The sequence below is a fragment of the Ctenopharyngodon idella genome, chromosome 16, assembly GCF_019924925.1.
Source record: "Ctenopharyngodon idella isolate HZGC_01 chromosome 16, HZGC01, whole genome shotgun sequence".
Lineage (NCBI taxonomy): Eukaryota > Metazoa > Chordata > Actinopteri > Cypriniformes > Xenocyprididae > Ctenopharyngodon > Ctenopharyngodon idella.
The window spans coordinates 14,061,978-14,082,913 of record NC_067235.1 but is presented as its reverse complement, the minus strand read 5'-3'; the positions used below and the strand labels follow the sequence as shown (position 1 = coordinate 14,082,913).

The following is a 20,936-nucleotide window of genomic DNA, read 5'->3' as shown; positions in this document are numbered from 1 at the left end:
GCCATTTGCGGAACAAGCAAAGGCCAAAGAATCTGAGCTGTATTACTACAGAGTCACGACTAAATGAATAAGGCTGCAGTTCACTACCTCTCTGCCTTGGCCCAGGTTTAGATAAATACACAGTCAAAAAATTAATCTCTATTAGGTATGTTATGGGTTTGTGCTTAAATATCAAACACAACCAAAAGTTGACAAATGAACTGTTTATTTTTATCATTTTGAGACATAATTTATTTCACATTAACAATATATATATAAAAAAAAAAAACATTTCCATGTCCCAAACTCCTGGACAAACTAATACACAAGATCCGGGAAACTGCATTTTGACGTTCATTTCATCTTGTAGTCTTCTGGCCTGTGAACACACATAGACAGAAAGCGAACTTAATATTCAATATCAATATTATATTATGAAGACTGAAAGATATGAAGGCTACACTAAGAGCAATAATTGAAATGGTTGCTAATGACAAACAGGAACTGAAAGGTTTGTAGTCTATTAATTGCACAGGTCACTTCTCTGACTTTTCAAACTGGAAGAAAAAGGAATTAATCACTGAATATAGTGATTTGTTTCCACCGGTATTACATTTTAATTAAAAAGTTTCCCCACTTAGATAACTATACCCTTATTTCATGCATAAAAAAATAAAAATGTGCTCATTCAATGACAGAGCAATTTAAGAATGCTGGGAGAGAGACCATGTATAACTTGACATAACATCCTGTAGTGCTTCCTCTCATTTACATGACAATTGATTACAACTTCAGTCTTATTGTTAGAAACTTTATTTTTAAATTGACTGTAAAAGGTTTTTTAAACGGTTTTCTGTCTTTAATAAAAAATAAATAAATAATAGATAAAAAAAATGTATTTAACTACACTACCATTTAAAAGTTTGGGGTCAGTAAAATTTTCAAAGAAATTTATACTTTTATACAGCAAGGACACATTATTTTTGCAAAAGTGACAAAGACATTTATGTTACAAAAGATTTCTAATTGAAATAAATGCTGATGTTTTAAACATTTTATTCTTCAATGAATCCTGAAAAAAAAGTGTTATATAATATTTAGCAGCATGACTGTTTACAACATTGATAATAATAAGAAGAAATGTTTCTTGAGCAGCAAATCAGCATATTAGAATGATTTCTGAAGGATCATGTGACACTGAAGATGCTGAAAATTCAGCTTTGATCACAGGAATAAATTACATTTTTAAAATGTATATTAAAATAGAACACACTTATTTTAAATTGTAATAATATTTCACAATATTACTGTTTGTATTGTATTTTTGACCAAATAAATGCAGCCTTGGTGAGCAGAAGAGACTTCTTTCAAAAACATAAAAAAAATATCTTACAGATTCCAAACTTTTGAATGGTATTATATACATGATGTCACACATAAGTATGCCATCTGATACTGAGAAAAATTCATCTGAAGGTTAAAAATTCACCACCCTGTCGTTGCCAAGTCAGAGACCGTCCCAAACAGAGACAGAGGGGTCAGGGGCCCGGGGGCCTGCAGAGTAATGACACTGACCCACATCAAGGGTCTCACTCAGAGAAACATCCATCACCATGACAACAGTGTCACCTTGTCATCATCCTAACCACTGCCTCAGGATGGCATCTGATCACTGCTGATGTTACCATATCCAACACTGAAGGGCATTTTGCAGTTTGAATCATAATGGAGAGAGAAAAAAAAAAGGCATGTGTCTGTGAATTTAGGCTATATATAACTTCAGATATTTTATAAATAGGTACTCTGGTACAAGACTATATCCAATAGCCTGCCAGCCATCCGTTTTAACAATATGTTTAAAAGTACTTAACATTTTTATGTCCCCACATCCACTTACGTAAGTGATTATAAGAAATTTTACTGAGAATTGTATTTAAAAATGAATTAAAATTAAATAAAAATGTTTAAAATGATATAAGAATGACTGAAAAATGGGGGAAATTACAGGGAAATATCCTGTTTATTTTATTTTTAAATATTAACAATTAAAAAATGAAATAAACCAAGGTGAATGAAATCATCTTTTCATGACGCTGTCAGTTCAGAGCTACATGAAGTATGAACTGAGTTACATGAAGTCAAATGTAATAAAAATTCAACCTACAAGAACAAGACGACATTCATCTGATGTCTGAGATGTTTTAAACATTTCCAATTTTAGAGACAGACCTGACAGGATTGCTCTTCTAGGTACTAGAAGATAATACATAGCAAACACTGTCTGAGGAACAAAGATCTGCATGATATCAGACTGTGGAGGCACCAGCACTCATACAAAACAGCATATTTGTGCTGTACTGTGGTAAAACAACAGGAACTTCAGAAAATCTGGATATTGTGATTCAAACAAGGATCTGATCCAGTTGATAAATTGTAAATGTCAACTATTGGTATTTCATATGACTGCATGAATTCTGTGTCTAAGAATGTGTTGTATTTTTTAGTCTACTATAGAAGCAAGATACTAAGAATCAGGTTTTTCTTGAGTCAGAAATTTTGACCGTTCCAGTGAAGGGCTTGCTGTACCCATACATACGAATGCAAGACGCTGACCTTGAACAGGACAGCTGAGATCAATAATCAATTAGAAACTCAATTTCATGCTGAACTTATAGTAATGTGTTGATTGAAAGTCCTTGTAATTAATGTAAACTAGCCATTACCATGCCACCTACTAATTCAGAAGTTAAATCATTTCCGAGAGTACAACAATAATGGAAGCTTTCATTATTTTCAGACGACATCTCACTGTTGACTGAACTCTTATGCCAATTGCGTGCTGGGAGCCAAATTTCCCATTAGAGCAGCTCTATTACAAGAGAATGAAAATAAGTGGATTTACATTTTCTGAAGGAAACACTGGTACTTACAAGGCAGCAAAAGAATTGTGTGAAAGTTTTAGTTAATCTCAAGTTTAGACTTTAGTTCTGTGTAAATTAAGAGTCACTGTTGCAAACAGTAATCAACACAAAGGCAAGTTCACACAGAACACTTTTTTTTTTTTTTTTGCATTTTGCATTTCGCATCGCTGCTTTTAAATTGTATTTCTATGGCGCTTCTCGTGCATCAGCACAGCGCAGATGAATCTAATGTTTGCTGTCAATCACCACATCGGTGTGGATACTGTACTTCAGAATCACAGATTCTACATCTTGGAAGTATGACCAAAATAAGAATTTGCACTGGAGAATGTCATCTGAACAAGTAAGTAACAAGTCTGCCACTTTTGTTCTGACCAACTGAGGGGAACAAAGCATTACAGTAAATTGCGCTGCCAATGGTGATCAAATCTAACGATCGCTTAGCTCGGATCACGTCAAACCATGCAAATTATTATTACTGTTATACTTTTGATCTCAAATTTTTAATGTTAACATCAGCATTGTGTGACTATGTGCATTTAGTGTGTATGAGCATCACCTGTAGATTTCTGTACAGTCCAATCTTGTTAATTTGTCATATCATACAATCCGCCATCAAAATGATAATTTATTTATTGCAGCTGCTGTGAGAAAAGGCTATAAATGATCCGCCTCACATGCGATATAGTCTACTAGCTGGGACTCCTTCTTTATGTATACAGATATGACGCAAAGACGAACGGTGGCATGCTCGAATTTCCCACGGAAACCCACCAGTTCCACCCGAATGATAAAACATTATTACAAGCTTACCGTTGTAAATCGGGCTAAGCTAAAGAGATAATTTTGCAGGCTCAAAGTCTAGTGTGACCGCAGTTTTACTCAGTAGTCACATGAACCGTTTTAAATATGTCTTTAGTACCTTTCTGGGCATTAAAAGTGTTAATTGTCTTGCTGTCTATGGAGGCCTCACTGAGCCATCAGATTTTGTCAAAAATATCTTAATTTGTGTTCCGAAGATGAACGAAGGTCTTGTGAAATGACATGAGGGTGAGTAATTAATGACATAATTTTCATTTTTGGGTGAACTAACCCTTTAAGGTTTTATATTAATATATAATCATAAGGAACAGTGTACACAGAAAGAGAGAGAGAGAGATGCATGAAAGGTCAAGTAAGGTTAAACTCTCAGATCTCTTGGCACAGAGGGAGAGAGCTGTGGTTCGGCCACATTAAATAAAGTAATGCCTTCCAAAATCTTTAAGCCTTAGGGCAAGTGTGCCGCACATGTTCTGAAATGTGAAGCCAAAACATTTTGATCGGCCCCTATTGACTTGCTGCTGTATAGGTCATAAGCCCTGCCTTCTCCATGTAAAATAATCAAATTAAATGTCAAATAATTGTTTTCAGAAGATGGTTTCTGCCATTTTAGATAAGAACTATCATGCTGATATATTTTCCAGTAAGTTTGGTCGGTAACACTTTATTTTAGGGTCTTTTAACTAGTTGCTTATCAGCATGCATATTAATAGAATATTGGCTATTTATTAGTACTTATTAAGCACATATTAATGCCTTATTCTGCATGACCTTATTCTACTTCCTTAATCCTACCCAATACCTAAACTTAACTATCTTACTGACTATTAATAAGCAGTAAATTAGGAGTTTATTGAGGGAAAAGTCGTAGTTAATAGTTTATACGTGTTCCCTATACTGAAGTGTTACCGTTTGGTCTTAGTTAGTTTTGATGCTACTGTACAAAAACGGTTTGTAACGCCATGATTGACCGTCGTGCTTACAATTGAAACTCGGGCTCCAAATGACGGGATATTTTGGCTTCTATTTTCTACAGTGGAAGTAAGTGGAGACACGTCATCTTTTTTTTTTTTTAGTCTACGGCCTAGGGACACATTAAACTTCCACCCAGTTAATGCCCTATAAATGCTGAATTAAGTTTTAATGTCATATTTCTATCATCTGTGGTCAGACTGTTGAAGAAAAAGATGTTTTGACTCACCAACTTATCAGCCAATCAAACAAACTTCACCTTGCTTTACTCCAATTTAATTACAGGAGATCTGCCCGTCACATTATCACATTGTCGTCTTCTTCCCACTGATATGTTTTAATTACACGCTCCATGTGGCTCCTCAGGAGGGACCAGATTGTGTGAAATAATACAATGGAGATAACAAACAAAACCAGCCATATAGGCATAAAGAGACACAGCCGGTCGCCTCAGTGTTTGTTGGAGAGGGAAATGAATTCTGCACACCACACAGCGACCCCATGCTAACACGCAAAGAACGACCACATATACATTTGGTCCAGAACCTCAAATAACCGTCACCAGGACTGAAGCAGGGTCAAAAATAAAACACAATGTGGGAAACAACACCTCACCCTGATGGAGGCACAACTGCAAAGAACAATATGCAAATACAACATTAGATTTGGGAATAGGGCATTTAAAAAATTGAACCGAATAACCATTTCGTTAGTGGCTTTTGCATATGCATTCTTTCTAGTGATACATTCTGAACAGTGCAACAACACCTACTAATGAATTTAGTGCAATACAGCAACAATTGATTTTTATGAGCCAGTTCTTTTTAGTGAAATCAAAAGCATACAGTGCAACCAGAGAAGTCTGACTCCCGAACAACTGATTCTTATGAGCCGGTTCTATTTAATGAATCAAAAGCAAATAAAGCAATTGCAGTAGTCCGGTTCCAGAACAACTGATTCTTTTGAGCTGGCTCTTTTTAGCGCATCAAAAGCAGGTTAAGCACCTAATGCAGTCATGAACAATTAATTCTAATAATCCTGGCCTTTTTAATGAATCAAAGGCCATACAGAACAACCCGTGTAGTCTGGTTCTTGAATAACTGATTCTTATCAGCTGGTTCGGTAACACTTTATTTTAAGGGATCCTTGTTACATATGTTACATGTATTTACTGTAATAACAACAGTAAATTATGCACAACTAACCTTAAACCTAACTCTAGGTACAGAGCAATGTTAATTAACAACATTTACTTATATAAATTTATAATTCACTGTAAAAGGACACCTTAGTCACTCAACCACATACGACTTTCAACTGTGAGACTTAAATCTGTGTAGTTTCTTACTGGTTGGTCATATGACAACATTTTTGCCAGTGGTATTTTATAAAAAAATGAAATGTGTTGTAAAGTATATAAATATATTCTACTGTATATTACTACTGTTGTGTAATATATTGAGGCAAATTGCATTACGCCACCTTTAAGTGGCTTTAAAGGTGGCGTAAATAAACTTTCTATAAGAATTGTTTTAAAAGTATTATTCAAATGATCATTTAGCAATGGATTCTATAAAATTATGTATTCCTTAAAATATGATAGAATTGTTAATAGAACAACTAAGGAACCAGGATTGTTAAGATAAATCTGAACCTTTCTGATTTCCTTTCCTATAAATCATGAGCTTGAATTTAACATGAGTACTTATATACTCATAACACATAATATGAGTACTGATTCACAGAGCCTGGGGATATGAGGAAAATATTCCTGGAAATGACATGAAGTACACTAAAGAAAAGGTAATCTACAAAATTAACAGACTGAAGAAATGAGGGTTCAAGTTCTCCACTGCCCACATATAATATAGTGCTCTTGACGGCATTTTGTTGGGGGGTTGGCTGTTGCTCAAACCAAGGCAAAAGAGCCGCTTTAATGTTTGGAGGAGTTCATTCATGCCAAAAACCCCACTTCGCACCTCAGGAAAGATCAAATAATGTGCATATATGAATAGAGTGACTGTTATTTAACAGTAAGGGTATGTGTACTTGAAAAAGTTATCATCGCTCATCATTTGTCAGGTGAAAATAAGTCGCTTGGAAGAGTAATAGCGCTCTGCCTTGCCTTAACAAGCAACATACAGTATACATTTCCAGTGTACATCTTTTGGCACAACAAACTGCCTTTGAAATACTGTAACACTGCTTACCTTTAAATCCAGTGTTTCCCATTCATTAACTAGACTGTGGCGGCCTGCCATGCCACAACCGCATTTAAATACAGAGCGAATCTGAAATATCCCATATATTATATGACAGTAAAGGCTCATATTTGGCTTTATGTTCGTGTAATTTATGGAGACCCCCAAGCGTCTACACAGCCAATGGTGTGATTTATGCACATTTGTTCAAAGTAACTTGTATGGGCAGATTGTTCACATGATGTAGGCAAAAGTTTTGTATTGTTTACACAACGGATGCACGTTCTCATCTTTTTTCTGTTAATTATTACCATGTTGGGCTTTTTCTTAAAAACCATCAACTCAGAATGCATAACGTTGGTTTGATTGCTTGTGTTACACGAGAAAATAAATAATTTTGTCTACCTGATGTAGTAGATTTAATTCAGGCGCACAGAAAGCTGGATGTCAGACGGCGCATCCTGTTAGTATTAAACCAAGTTCTCTTTCACGTCTTATTGCGCTTCAACTGTAGGCGGGTCCTAAGCAATATGACGTCACATTGCCCAGAAAATGAAAACGGCTTGTTCTATGAGACTGTTGAGGATTTATGGGGATTAAAAAAAAAAAAAAAGGAGTGGGTGGATGTTTATCATTATAGGGTGTTTGTGTACACACACTGCCGAAACACATTTATGTTTTAACACCATGAACAAAGTGAATTTTGCATAATAGGTCCCCTTTAAGCTCAGGTAGCTCAAGTTAATTCACCAACTTTTTTTTTTTTCTTTGTTCAATTTGCACACTGAACATGGGCTGGAGTGCACCAGATTGATGAATTTAACTCTAACATGTACAAAATTGTCTTCTGGGGGGACACTGCCCTAGACCACCCTAGAGGGACCGAGGTCCACCCCCACAGTCTCACAAAATCCTGTGGGAAACACTGAAATCTGACAGAGGAAGAGTGTACAATCACTTGCCTTTCAGCTTTCAGTGATTTAACACTGAAGTATTATCAAATCTACAGATATCAGTGAGTGTAAATGAAGCTCAAAGTTCCTCACAGCAGCCCTGGGCCACACCACACCTTTAGCATTTGATTCTGACTGTTATCATCCTTTTTATACTTCCCACAGTGAGACTGCAGTTTTCAAATCTCAATATCATCTGCAGGAGATATAAAACCATTTAATTTCTTACCTTGAGATTCATCTGACCATACTTGTGTGATAACGATTATAATGAAATCATCAGTCACCTATGCTATGCACATAAAAAGGCCACAGGAAGCACAATGCCCTTTTCAGTTACACAGTATCATTTGGAAAACAAACACAAACCCTGCATTAAAAAGGCTGTGGATGCTGAGAATTTTTTTTCCCCCTAGAAAATTGTGTTCCTATGCCAAAAAGTTTGTCTATCAAGTCCAGAAGTAATATCAGCCAGCGGAAGATGCGCTGGATCAATGAAATACTCAGGATGGGAAACTGTACTGTATATAGTTCGGGGACAATCTGCACAGACGTAAAGAGTTTATGAGGTGTTTAACAGCAGTACAGCAGTGGTGACAATCTCATATAAATCTCTGATATAAAACGTCTTTGAGGATCTCAAATGTGTGCTGCCAAACAAGGCAGACAAGTATCTCAGGTGGCAAGTATTTCAAACAAGGCACTTGACCTCTAAAACAAGTTGTTATTTTTTTTGTGTTTTGTTTTTTTTCCTCCATGTGTACAACATGTAACCCAGGGGGTACCTGATCTTGATTTTTAAAAAGATTTTTGCTTAGTTAAACAAAAACAATGAGTAAATGATACTCTAGCATCCAATAGTTTGGAATAAATAAATTTTTCATGTTTTTGATGTCTCTTATGCTCACCCAGGCTGCATTTATTTGATAAAAAACGGTAAAAATGGTAATATTGTGAATATTATTACAATTTAAAATAACTTTCTATTTGAATACATTGTAATTTATTCTGTGATGGCTGAACTGAATTTTCAGCATCATTACTCCAGTTATCAGTGTCACATGGTCCTTCAGAAATCATTCTAATATGCAGATTAAGAAACATTTCTTATCATTATCAATGTTGAAAACAGTTGTGGTAATTAATTTTGGTGGAAAACGTGGCATGATACTTTTTTGTTCAGAATTATTGATGAATAGAAAGTAAAAAAAAAAAAAAAAAAAAAGTCATTTCTTTGAAATAGAAATCTTTTAAATCATTATAAATATCTTTCTTGTTACTTCTAATTAATATAATGCATCCTTAATAATGCAATAAAAGTATTAATTTCTTTAAAAAAATATATAATACTGACCCCAAACTTTTGAACAGTATACATAATTACATTTTAATAATATTGAATTATAATAGATAATGATATCCAGAATAATACTGGTGTCAATAAAGAGGTACTTTAACCTTGCTGATTGGGGTACAAACTAAAAAAGTTTGGAAAAAAAAACTATTCTAAAAAAAAAAAAAAAAAAAAAAAGAAACTGCCAGTCTACTATATTATAAGACAAGTGGCTAAGCAATTGTGAAAAATTAGTGTGCAAAAGAAAGTTTCCCACTGTGACCTCAGAGGTGTTGTGTGATTGGCTGGCCTGTGCCTCAACTCTCATAAATCTGATTGGATGTCTGCAGTGTAGGGACCAGCAGAGCAGCCATCCAGAAAAGTGCAGCTTCACAAACGGATTATTAAACATCCGTTCTTTACGACCTCACTGCCAGCCACCCTCTTTTTCCCCTCAGGAGTCCATCTGCACAGGATGACACCTCGGCTATGCTCTAAACCTAACCCAACTTTGATTCATGCTCTTCAGAAGCACCAAGGAAATATGGTAAAGCAGAAACAAAGGGGCTAAGAAAGACTAAAAAAAACAAACTCACGGGGTCCAAAGCATGGGGAAAGCGTCCCGCTCCTCCTGCGTGTACTCGCTGAGCTTGCGAGAAATCTCTCTAGGTTGAGGAAGTTCCTCTGTCAGGTTCTTCAGAATATCCTCAGGAAGGACCTAACATGGGACACACAGCGAGAAAACTTTTATTATTGCACACACACACTGCTGTAACAAAAGATGACTGCAGAACTACAATCAGAGACAGGTGTCTGACTGGATCCTGTCTAACCTTCCACTATAGGGTTATGTAAGTCAATTACAGAAACAATACTGGCGATTAATGAAGACTCATACGTGGCTTTAAGAATTTACTACTTTCTCTAATGTAACCAAACCTTAGGTGGCTTTTTAACAGATTTCTAAATTATATATATATATACACATATACATATACACACACACATATATATATATTATATAAAGATTCATTTATGGATTAATATGGATTAATGATGATGTAATTGTTGTATTGTATTATGTAGCTTCTTAATCGGATACATTCCGTCCTCCACTGAAACATTTATCAAACCCACTGAAATGTTTCTCCTTCCCAAACATGTCAAGCTTTGGACAGTGCGTCAATGAACATAAATCAGAGCATCAACTGAGAGCTTACATCATCTGGAAAGAGGTGAAGCCGTTGCATCATGGTCCTTCTGGTGAGGTTTTTGGGAAGCATCCCGTAAACAGCAAGTTTAATGATCTGTGGAACAAAAAAGGCAGGCCAGAAATTTGGCCACGACTTTAGTCAATTTCTCTCTAAAGAATACATGTGGAGATTTCTGCTTTTTCATTCTCAAAACAAAAATAATAATTAAATAAAATCATTATAGACATACAATATTTAATTTGTGAGGGTTTTTTTAAAGAAAATGATTTATACACACACACACACACACAAAATGGCAAAGCAAAAAATTGATTTGTAACAACTTCCGCAATTAATATTATTTTTTCACTCTGGAAGTGTATGGCAGCCCATAGAACTGCTTGCGGGACAGTTATTAAATTTGGCGCAAAGAAAGAGGACAGTCTGAACGGTCACCATAGCAAATTTTGAGTCTCTAACTCAAACCCTCTAGCGCCACCAACTGTCCAAATTTGCACTCACGTTTATGCTAGTAACTTTTGAACCGTAAGGGCTAGAAACAAAAGTATTTTTCCCTGATTCCTTGACTCAAGATGATTCGATAGAATTTTCCATCATAACAAAATTTCCACCATTTTGAATTTTCTGAAAATGGAAAAAGGAACCTAGACGGTTTGTCCGATTTTCACCAAAATTGGCTCAGATCATCTTCAGACCATGCTGGAAAAAAGTTATTAAAAGCTTTTTGTATTTGTGATTTTTTTAGCCATTTTGACTGAAATAATCTAAAAATGTCTTTAATTACTCATTGTTGCAGTTGCTCTGAAGCTCCCAGCCATGCTTGCATAACTCATTGTGCTTTTTTGTGCTTGGGCCCTGATAATTGCTGCTTGCGGCTATATTTAATACATTTGCTAAGTTATCACAACTCTATTTTTTTGTGTGTGTGTAAATTGATGTAAAAAAAAAAAAAAAAAAAAAAAAGTAATTTAAAGCAGGTTAGCATAAGGCTGCAGCATTACAAAATGTGATGGGGTACGAATACATGATGTTTTTGTGAGGTGTTATTTTTACACAACCAAAAAGTAAAAGCCAATCATGCCTGTCAAATTTGAAATTCAAATATTCTAAGCAAATGCAGTCACTCCACTGGTTAAAAAAAAAAAATAAATAATAATAATAATAATATCAGTCCCTTTGCCACCACACCAAATGAATACACAAGTGAGTGGCCATTTTTAACACGTCATCCAACCATCCACAAAACACCAACCCAACCCCATCATTCTTCCATCAAGATATTAATCAAGGATTTTTTTTTTGCTCTCATCTGACTGGTAGATGTTTGATGGATGAAAGCTGTCTCGGGGAGTAATCGCTCTTCACAACTCCGTCACCTTCCTCTGATCATTATCCACAATTATCCCTGATACATTCCCCCCTCGACTGGAATAACTCAGCCCAAGTCAAGCATTCATCTTGTTAATGACAGAGAATGAGCAGAGCACCGGAGAGGGTGGAGGGCGGCAGCAGGCTGAATTTGAGTTTGCTTTTTCTGGGCCACAGCACAGCACCTACACATGACTACACTTCTTCAGGTGCGTTATCAGTTGCGGCCCACAGAAGAAAACCCATTCAGGGTCAGCAGCTTGCGTGCCTGGACTAAGGATGGGCTCCTACGGTCTGTCACTGTGGAAAGTTACGGTCAAGGTTACTTTAAATAGGTGAACAACAGCAGAGAAAGATGGGATATGCACTCTGCATCTCACAATAAAGTTGAACCAAAAAAAGAATTTAAGAAATGTACTGGCAACTAATCAGTGGTGTACAGTATTTGAGTAAATGTAATTAGTTACGGTACTTTATGCTTTTGCCTACTTTGTAGTTTTACTTGAGCATCAATGATTAAAGCAACCTTTACTCTGTACTTGACTACATTTTTTAATATGTATATGTACTCGTTACTCCAATACATTTGTGTTGAGTAATGCAATTACACATTACATTTTGCATGGCACCTAACTTTTTTTGCAGCAGTTTATTTCTGCTACAAAGGAAGTGGTATCGCCATCTACAGGGCATTGAAGGTATCGTACCTTGTATCTTGTGTGTTTTGCCCTTACTCACCCAAACTTGTCAACAAGGCTACTTTACTAGAATGTGAGTGCACTGACAGGAAGTTGTGAATCGCAGGTGTTTCATATGAGATGAGGACATGACTGCAGCCGGTGAGGAGGCCGAAAACAGCACGTCCAGTGCAAGTAGGCTTTGACTATTTAATTTTCCCTAACATTATTTTATTTATCCATCATATTGAAGAGATTTTGAAGGATATTGGTTTACTTAAGCTCAAGTGCTCAAAAAGAGCATAACTGAGACTTGAGTGTCTATAGACGTTTAAGAGGCTGTATCGATTGCAGTATTGAGGTGTTCAGTTTTATTTCGAGTTTAGAAAATAAACGTGATTGTTCTCCGTACAAATCAACTGTTTCTTGTTTCAGGTGTTGTGGACTAGTGCATCTTTGAGCCTACATTCAGTATGAGTAAAATACTTATGTATTGTTAAAATCAGATGCTCTAAGTCGTACTGGAACTGGCGACTTGTAACTTGTTTTGGAGTCATTTTTACTGTAAGGTATCTGTACTTTTACTCAAGTATGGTTTTCAGGTACTCTTTACACTTAATAAGCACAGATGCATTTTCCCTGCTACAGTGGTGAAAAATACTTTTAATATTAAAGCTCCAAGCAGCGATGAAAGGGCCCTCACACCCGGGGCCACCGCCACCTGTTGGCCTTAAGAAAACAGTGAACAGTGGGCGAAATGCATGTAAGCGAGTAAATACAGGAAAAATATGGCAGTCATTTCGACGTGCCAAACTTCCTGCTGCCAACAGGTGGCGCTTTGACTATAACTGAATATTGGCACGCAGATGTGTTCAGGCCAGGACTATTAATGTTACTGTGCGCCACCGGCGAGAGCGTCAAAATTCGCTCTGGCTGCCCTGCCAACAACGTTGTACTGTGAGTTCAGACTGCCGCCTGCGGGACCGTCAAAGTAACGGTCAACCAATCAGAATGTAGAAGTCCTCCGCTTGAGAGGATTCCAGAGAACGCAGACAACAAATTGCTTAGCTGGAGAAAATAACGATAAATGTCATTAGGCTTAAATATATAGTGCATACAGCTATATATTTATATAGTAAATACATAGGCATACAGCTATGCCATTTCAGACCTTGGTCCACGCATCATTTTTCTTATTTATGCCCCTTTACGCAAACAGGGACACTCGTTGTATATTATCTCGCCTACGGTGGTGTGAACGCAGTTATCAAACGTGATGTTTGGAACAGATCGGACATTGTATGCCTGAGTTACAACAACTTCCTGTTTGTGGCGTTAATCGTATACATTAGCACTTAGCCAAATGTTGCATGATTTAACGTGTATTTAAGGTGTTTCTAACATGTTTGGTTCTTTATGGCATATTTAAATGTGTTTCTGGGAGTGAATTACAGCGCAGAGCATGTCATTTCCTGTTGCCAGCAGGTGGCGCTATGACTGTAACTGAATATTGGCATATAGATTTCTTTAGACCAGGACTCTTATCACACATGTGAAGTTTGGGGCAGATGGGACACTGTATGCTTGAGTTACAACAGCTTCCTGTTTCATGGCGAAACATCAGACTTTGTCAGTCCGCCACGGACACGCCCTTCAGTGAAAACTCAAGATCTTCACAATTTAACATCATTAAGGCCTTTAGATTAGACTTACCAAATATGATGTTGATCTGGTTAAATCTCTATGAGGAGTTAATTATAGTGTAAAACATGTCATTTCCTGTTGCCAGCAGGTGGCGCTATGACTGTAACTGAATATTGGCATATAGATGTCTTTAGGCCAGGACTCTAATAAAACATGTGAAGTTTGGGGCAGATCAGACATTGTATGCCAGAGTTATAACAACTTCCTGTTTCATGGCGAAACATCGAATTTTGTCAGGCCGTCACGGACACGCCCTTCAGTGAAAACTCAAGATCTTCGCAATTTAACATCGCTAAGGCCTTTAGATTAACCAAATATGATGTTTATCTGATAAAATCTCTAGGAGGAGTTTGTTAAAGTACAACATCTGGATATGGCAAAAACTGAAAACATTTTGCAGAGAAAATTCAAAATATCTGACTTCCTGTTGGGTTTTCAGATTTTGCACCCCAGGACTCTTTTGTAGGTATTGGGCTGTTACATGTGTTTACCGAATTTTATACTTGTACGTGAAACGTAGTGCGAAAGGCGCTTAATTGAAATTTTGTAGGTGGCGCTATTGAGCCATTTTGCCACACCTAATTCTGAAACCCATATCAGATGTAAATTTTCACCACTTCTGACGCGTGTGCAAAATTTCATGAGTTTTCGAGCATGTTTAGGCCCTCAAAAATGTGATTCATTTCGGAGAAGAAGAATAATTGACTGAGCAATTACAATAGGGTCCTCACACCATCGGTGCTCGAGCCTTAATTATTTTCAAGCTTTTCCTTCCTCAGTATAGTGGAGAATTACACAATCACAAGCCAGACTATTTTTATCACCTGCATGTGTCAGAAAAAATGTGCGATAACCACTATGACACATCTCTTGGAATATCATCATAAAAAAAGAATTCTACATTCTACTGAGAAAAACAAACAAACAAACAAACAAACAAAAAAACTCAGAAATTGCTAGTTAATTTCTCAATTGCAAAGAAATGGCAAGTAACACATTTAAATAAACATTACATTTTGAAGTAGTAGGACTGAAATAGTATTTTCTTGTAAAACGTAATCAAATCATTGTTTTCTTTACAACTTTGAAAAATAATGTTTTTACAGTGTACAGAGCACTTCAGCTTCATCGAGTGCCATCCTCATTCAACACAAGAATATAGCAAGAAGACTTAATGCTGCCCGAGATTTGTTATTCTCCAAAAACACGAGGGTGTGAATCACAGCGCAGGTTGAGAGAGAGAGAGGGTGTTTTTTCAATCCAGGCGCATCGGCGGCAGGCGACACTTGTAGAGGTGTATATTAGAAGCAGACAGGCCAGGAAAGACTGCTGTTTTAATAACGTCGAGGTGTTTGAGTCTTGAAAGAGCACTTTAAAATTTCTCTGACTTTAAGAGAGAAAACAATTTCTTAGTTGGGTGAAAGAAAGACTGGGAAAATAGTAGGAGAGATAAGCACTGAAAGAATGATGGAGACCTGAGCAATATGGGGTTTGTGCTGCATTTATTATTCAAATGTGTGTCATGCTGATTGTGAGAGAATATTTTGCTCTGCAACTGCCACTATCTGAAATTATTAAAAAAAAAGCATTTGGGCATCATTTACATAAATTAATAAATGAAGTCGATTTTCACCTCCCTCCAAGGTGCAAGCAATTTGAATCAAATTATGAACATGTTTGTACCAGTGGCAGGTTTGTGAGTGACACGGGATGCTGTTATTGGAGAAATAACTGCGAAATTGAATTTGTCACAGAGAAATGTCCAGTTCAAAAGCCACATTTAGAGAAGGATACTCACAGCTGTTGGGTCTTTTTTGTGCATTTGGGCTGCGGTGAGCTGTTTAAATGATCCAGGGTAACTGTGGGATGAAAAAGTAGATCTTTACTTTTTCAAATCAGACCTATAAGTCTCAGTTTAAACATTCTGGAAAGCAGCATATTGTTTCTATTACATGCACCATGCATACAGTAAATCATGTGGTTCTGATCTCAAATTTCCTTTTTCTTTTTTTCTCTTTGTCAGCACAAAGAAAAAACAGCCGAGAGCAGGGCATAAATGAAAGATTATAAAAAAAAGCTTAAGAGAGAGGGCTATGTTTACCCAGTGTGAGACGAATACACTTTCTGTTCCCATTTATTTCCAGAGAAGGCGATGTGTCTGGTGTTCATGACCACCACATGATCTCCAATATCACCTGGGAACAAGACATATGTACGTGATAAATCTGCACATTCAGCTTGAACTCTTGATATTAGCCCCTGCTGAGGAAAGTGGAATTTAATGGTGTCAAAAGTACTGGTTCTTTGCTACCAAGTAAATACAAATAATATACACTATTAATAGTCAATAATTATAATTTGTCAAACAACAATATTGACAAAAATGAGAAAAAAAAGGGCAAGCATAAAGGATTTGAGCGAGTTTGACAAGGGCCAAATTGTGATGGCTACACAACCGGATCGGAGCATCTCCAAAACTGAAGCTCTTGTAGGGTGTTCCCGGTCTTGTGGGGTGTTCCGATCCAACAGACGAGCTACTGTTGCTCAAATTGCTCAAGAAGTCAATGCTGGTTCTGATAGAAAGGTGTCAGAATACACAGTGCATCGCAGTTTGTTGCGTATGGGGCTGCATAGCCACAGACCAGTCAGGGTGCCCATGCTGACCCCTGTCCACCACCGAAAGCACCAACAGTGGGCACGTGAGAACATGCTTTGGGCAAAGGTGTTGACTTGGCCTCCAAATTCCCCAGAACTCAATTCAATCGAGCATCTGTGGGATGTGCTGAACAAACAAGTCCGATCCATGGAGGCCCCACCTCAAAACTTACAGGACTTAAAGGATCTGCTGCTAACATCTTGGTGCCAGATACCACAGCACACCTTCAGGGGTCTATGCCTCGACGGGTCAGGGTTGTTTTGGCAGTAAAAATGGGACCAACACAACGTTATGCCTGATCGGTGTATACATATTGTATTGTTTTGTACATTTTGCCAACCGGCCACTTCATTAGGTACATGTTCAACTGCTTATCAGCCAATCACATGGCAGCAACTCAGTGCATTTAGGCAGGTAGACATGGTCAAGATGATTAAAAAAAAAATGATTTAAGTGACTTTGAATGTGGCTTGTTTGTTGGTGCCAGACAGGCTTGTCAGAGTATTTCCAAAACTGTTGATCTGCTGGGATTTCCACACACAAACAAACAAACATCTCTAAAGTTTACAAAGAAACCCTAGAGCAAAAATACCTTGTTGATGCCAGAGGTCAGAGGAGAATGGCCAGACTGGTTCAAGCTGATAGAACGGTAACAGTCACTCAAATAACCACTCGTTAAAACTGAGGTCTGCAGAAGAGTGTCTCTGAATGCTTTAAAGCAGAATGGCTACAGCAGCAGAAGACCACACCGGTGCCACTCCTGTCAGCTAAAAACAGGAAACTGAGGCTACATTTCACACAGCTCACCAAAATTGGACAATAGAAGATTGGAAAAACATTGCCTAGCCTGATGAGTCTCGATTTCTGCTGCGACATTCAGATGGCAGGGTCAGAATTTGGCGTAAACAACATGAAAGCATGGATCCATCCTGCCAGGTTGTACTGTAATGGTGTAATGGATATTCTCTTGGCACACTTTGTGCCTCTTAGTACCAATTGAGCACTGTTTAAACACCACAGCCTATATATGTCATGACATAGTGGAATTAATACCCAATCATTTATTTGGAATGATTGGGTCCTTGAGTCAAGACCTAAAATCTCCCATCCGGTGGCAGCAATCTTATAGGACATCTCTTAATGTGAACATCCATGTTGTTGAAATGAGATGAAAAACAGCAGCTACATGAACCCAATGTAACAGTGAATTGTTATTTAACATGTACACACAGGTGTAACTGAGCAACTGAAAACATTTCTGCCCAAAAATATATAAATAATAAAAGCTATTCCTTTAAACCCAGTAAATGAAAACACAGCCCCTCCTTCCTCCGGCTTGGCTGCCTGGCAGAATAACTGCACAGCCTGGAATTTTCATCTCTTGGCCTGTTATGCTCATTCATCTATCAGAGAGTGAGACTTTCATTAAAAACTCCCAGCATGTCTCAGGAAGGAAGCACCATCAGCAGGGTCGGAGGAGGGTGTTCTCGTCTGTGAGTGAGCTGCAGGCACATACAGCGTGCAGCTCCAGACTAATGTATCAATTCCAGAGCCTGTCGGAGTCAGAAGTCATGACACCTTACATCTCTCTGGAATTAGCTGCCACACTAGCAGCTTTTCACATTCAGATCAAGAGAAGAACTGTAATTCCTGTCAGGAATTTATGAGAATAAACCCTGATCACAGCAGTCAGCTTCGGAGTATAATTTTGCAGCATGTTTACTCTACTTCACAATCTAAACATTCTGATTAAAAATTCAGCCTTTCATGGTAGATCTAATATGTTATATAAACTATAACGATCATCGTAGTTAGTCTGTGCCTGTTAAGACACAAATTCTTAACATAAACAAAATATAATATGCACTATCCCATTTAGATTATAAATTAAGAGCTCAGTTTAAATAACCACATTAAGATATTAACTAAAATAAAGAGATAAATATACAATGGACTTCAATGTTATTATAGTTAACTAAAAATGTTACTTTAAATGAAATATAAGAAAAAAAAAAAATGTACTGATGTACTAAAATATTGTAACTAAAACTGAAATAAAAAGTTAAAGGGTTAGTTCACCCAAAAATGAAAAAAAATGTCATTTATTACTCACCCTCATGCCGTTCCACCCCCGTAAGACCTTCGTTCATCTTCGGAACACAAATTAAGATATTTTTGTTGAAATCCGATGGCTCAGCGAGGCCTGCATAGCCAGCAATGACATTTCCTCTCTCAAGATCCATTAATGTACTAAAAACATATTTAAATCAGTTCATGTGAGTACAGTGGTTCAATATTAATATTATAAAGTGACGAGAATATTTTTGGTGCGCCAAAAAAACAAATTAACGACTTATATAGTGATGGCCAATTTCAAAACACTGCTTCATGAAGCTTCAGAGCGTTATGAATCAGCGTGTCGAATCATGATTCGGATCACGTGTCAAACCGCCAAACTGCTGAAATCACGTGACTTTGGCGCTCCGAACCGCTGATTCGACACGCTGATTCATAACGCTCCGAAGATTCCTGTTTTTTTTTTTTTTTGGTGCACAAAAAATATTCTCGTCACTTTATAATATTAATATTGAACCACTGTACTCACATGAACTGATTTAAATATGTTTTTAGTACATTAATGGATCTTGAGAGAGGAAATGTCATTGCTGGCTATGCAGGCCTCGCTGAGCCATCGGATTTCAACAAAAATATCTTAATTTGTGTTCCGAAGATTAACAAAGGTCTTACGGGTGTGGAACGACATGAGGGTGAGTAATAAACGACATTATTTTTATTTTTGGGTGAACTAACCCTTTAATAAAAACTACATAGACATTTTTGTATAAAAAAAACTGAGAAAAACAAAACAAAACTAATAGAGATTTAACTAAAATGATAATGAAAATACAAAATTAACTAATTCTGAATAATAAAAAGAACTATAATAGTATTTTACTGCTGGACTCATAGAGCAGTGCTGACACTATTTTAAACCGTGATCGTTTACTTCCATCTTGTGGCCACTGGGCAACTACACGTTCTCAGAAGTCAATGAATCAGCGCTGCCATGTTTTACCTGAGGTGGGAAGTAAACAGAGAGACCTTAATTTGTTTTAGTAATCACATTTACTCACTCAGTGGATGGTAAATGGGTTTATGTTTCCCTTGAAGCCGCACTGAGCACATAGAGGCGATCTTTCCTGGAGGCTGCATCCTAGCGTCTATTAGGAACCAGGATCTTGCAAAGGTCGCCCATTGCTAATGGGAAAAAGAGAAAGTCATTTAATGTTTCATGACTGAACATTATTAGTTCGTAATAGCCAATAATAATTGTTCAAATGAAATAAGATTATGCTATTAATCCGTACGACATCTATCGTCCGTGGAACATTTTATGTAGAATGTCAGGTCAGTCAGTCACAGTTTACTTTCATTGCATGGAAAAGAAGATGCAATGAATATAACATCTTAACATACCCCATAATATTTTCTCTTGTGATGATGTGATTCACAGAATAAGTTAATAAACAAAGTCACACGGATTTGAAACAATATGAAGGCGAGAAAAATGCTAGTAAATTGTCTCCTTAACCTGTCACCTGTTAACTGATGCATTAGAGCATAAATGTCACACTCATCTACCTTCACTAATTTCCAAAAATAAATAGTTGTTATTCTATCCAAATAAATCCATGCACACAGGTGCAAACATTATACAAATCTCTCTCTTCTTTGACCACAAGCTTGTTAGCGCACAAGCTCAATGGAAAGATCACGCTTTCTATTCAAGAAGCATTTAAGCATCAGCTGACAGCGTAGTATTCTTTATAAATGATAGAGACTAGTATGACAGAAAGCAACAAAACCTTACCTGGGCTGATCTTGAAAAACTAGACATTTTAAATAAGCATTTGAAAAATTTGACCTCAATGTGGCTGTAGTGGTACAGCAGCAATTTACGTCCCCCCAGCAAAGAGGTAAAATATGTCGTTCCTTTTTCTGTAGCCATACATTTACGCTCTCAGATAAAGTATTATACTTTTCTTGAGTAACTTAAATAACAATAAATATATAATTAACGCTATATAATATATCATTTAATTCGCCACCATCACCACGTTTTGTTATTTATATGCGTG

General features: G+C 36.9%; 1 protein-coding gene across 2 annotated transcripts; it reads right to left on the bottom strand.

Annotated features, from left to right (window-relative positions):
- Window positions 1-188: 188 nt before the first annotated feature.
- mrpl13 (mitochondrial ribosomal protein L13) lies at window positions 189-20,834 on the bottom strand. 2 transcript variants are annotated; one of them, XM_051866495.1, is made up of 7 exons: window positions 20,669-20,834; window positions 19,932-20,055; window positions 16,243-16,336; window positions 15,940-16,000; window positions 10,399-10,485; window positions 9,775-9,896; window positions 189-358 (listed from the first exon to the last, which is right to left on the bottom strand). In XM_051866495.1, the coding sequence occupies exons 1-7, from the start codon at window positions 20,804-20,806 to the stop codon at window positions 334-336; spliced, it is 651 nt and encodes a 216-aa protein (XP_051722455.1). In that variant the 5' UTR covers window positions 20,807-20,834; the 3' UTR covers window positions 189-333. The 2 variants fall into 2 exon arrangements, with proteins under 2 accessions (XP_051722455.1, XP_051722456.1); XM_051866496.1 differs by lacking the exon at window positions 20,669-20,834 and adding an exon at window positions 20,275-20,535.
- Window positions 20,835-20,936: the final 102 nt, after the last annotated feature.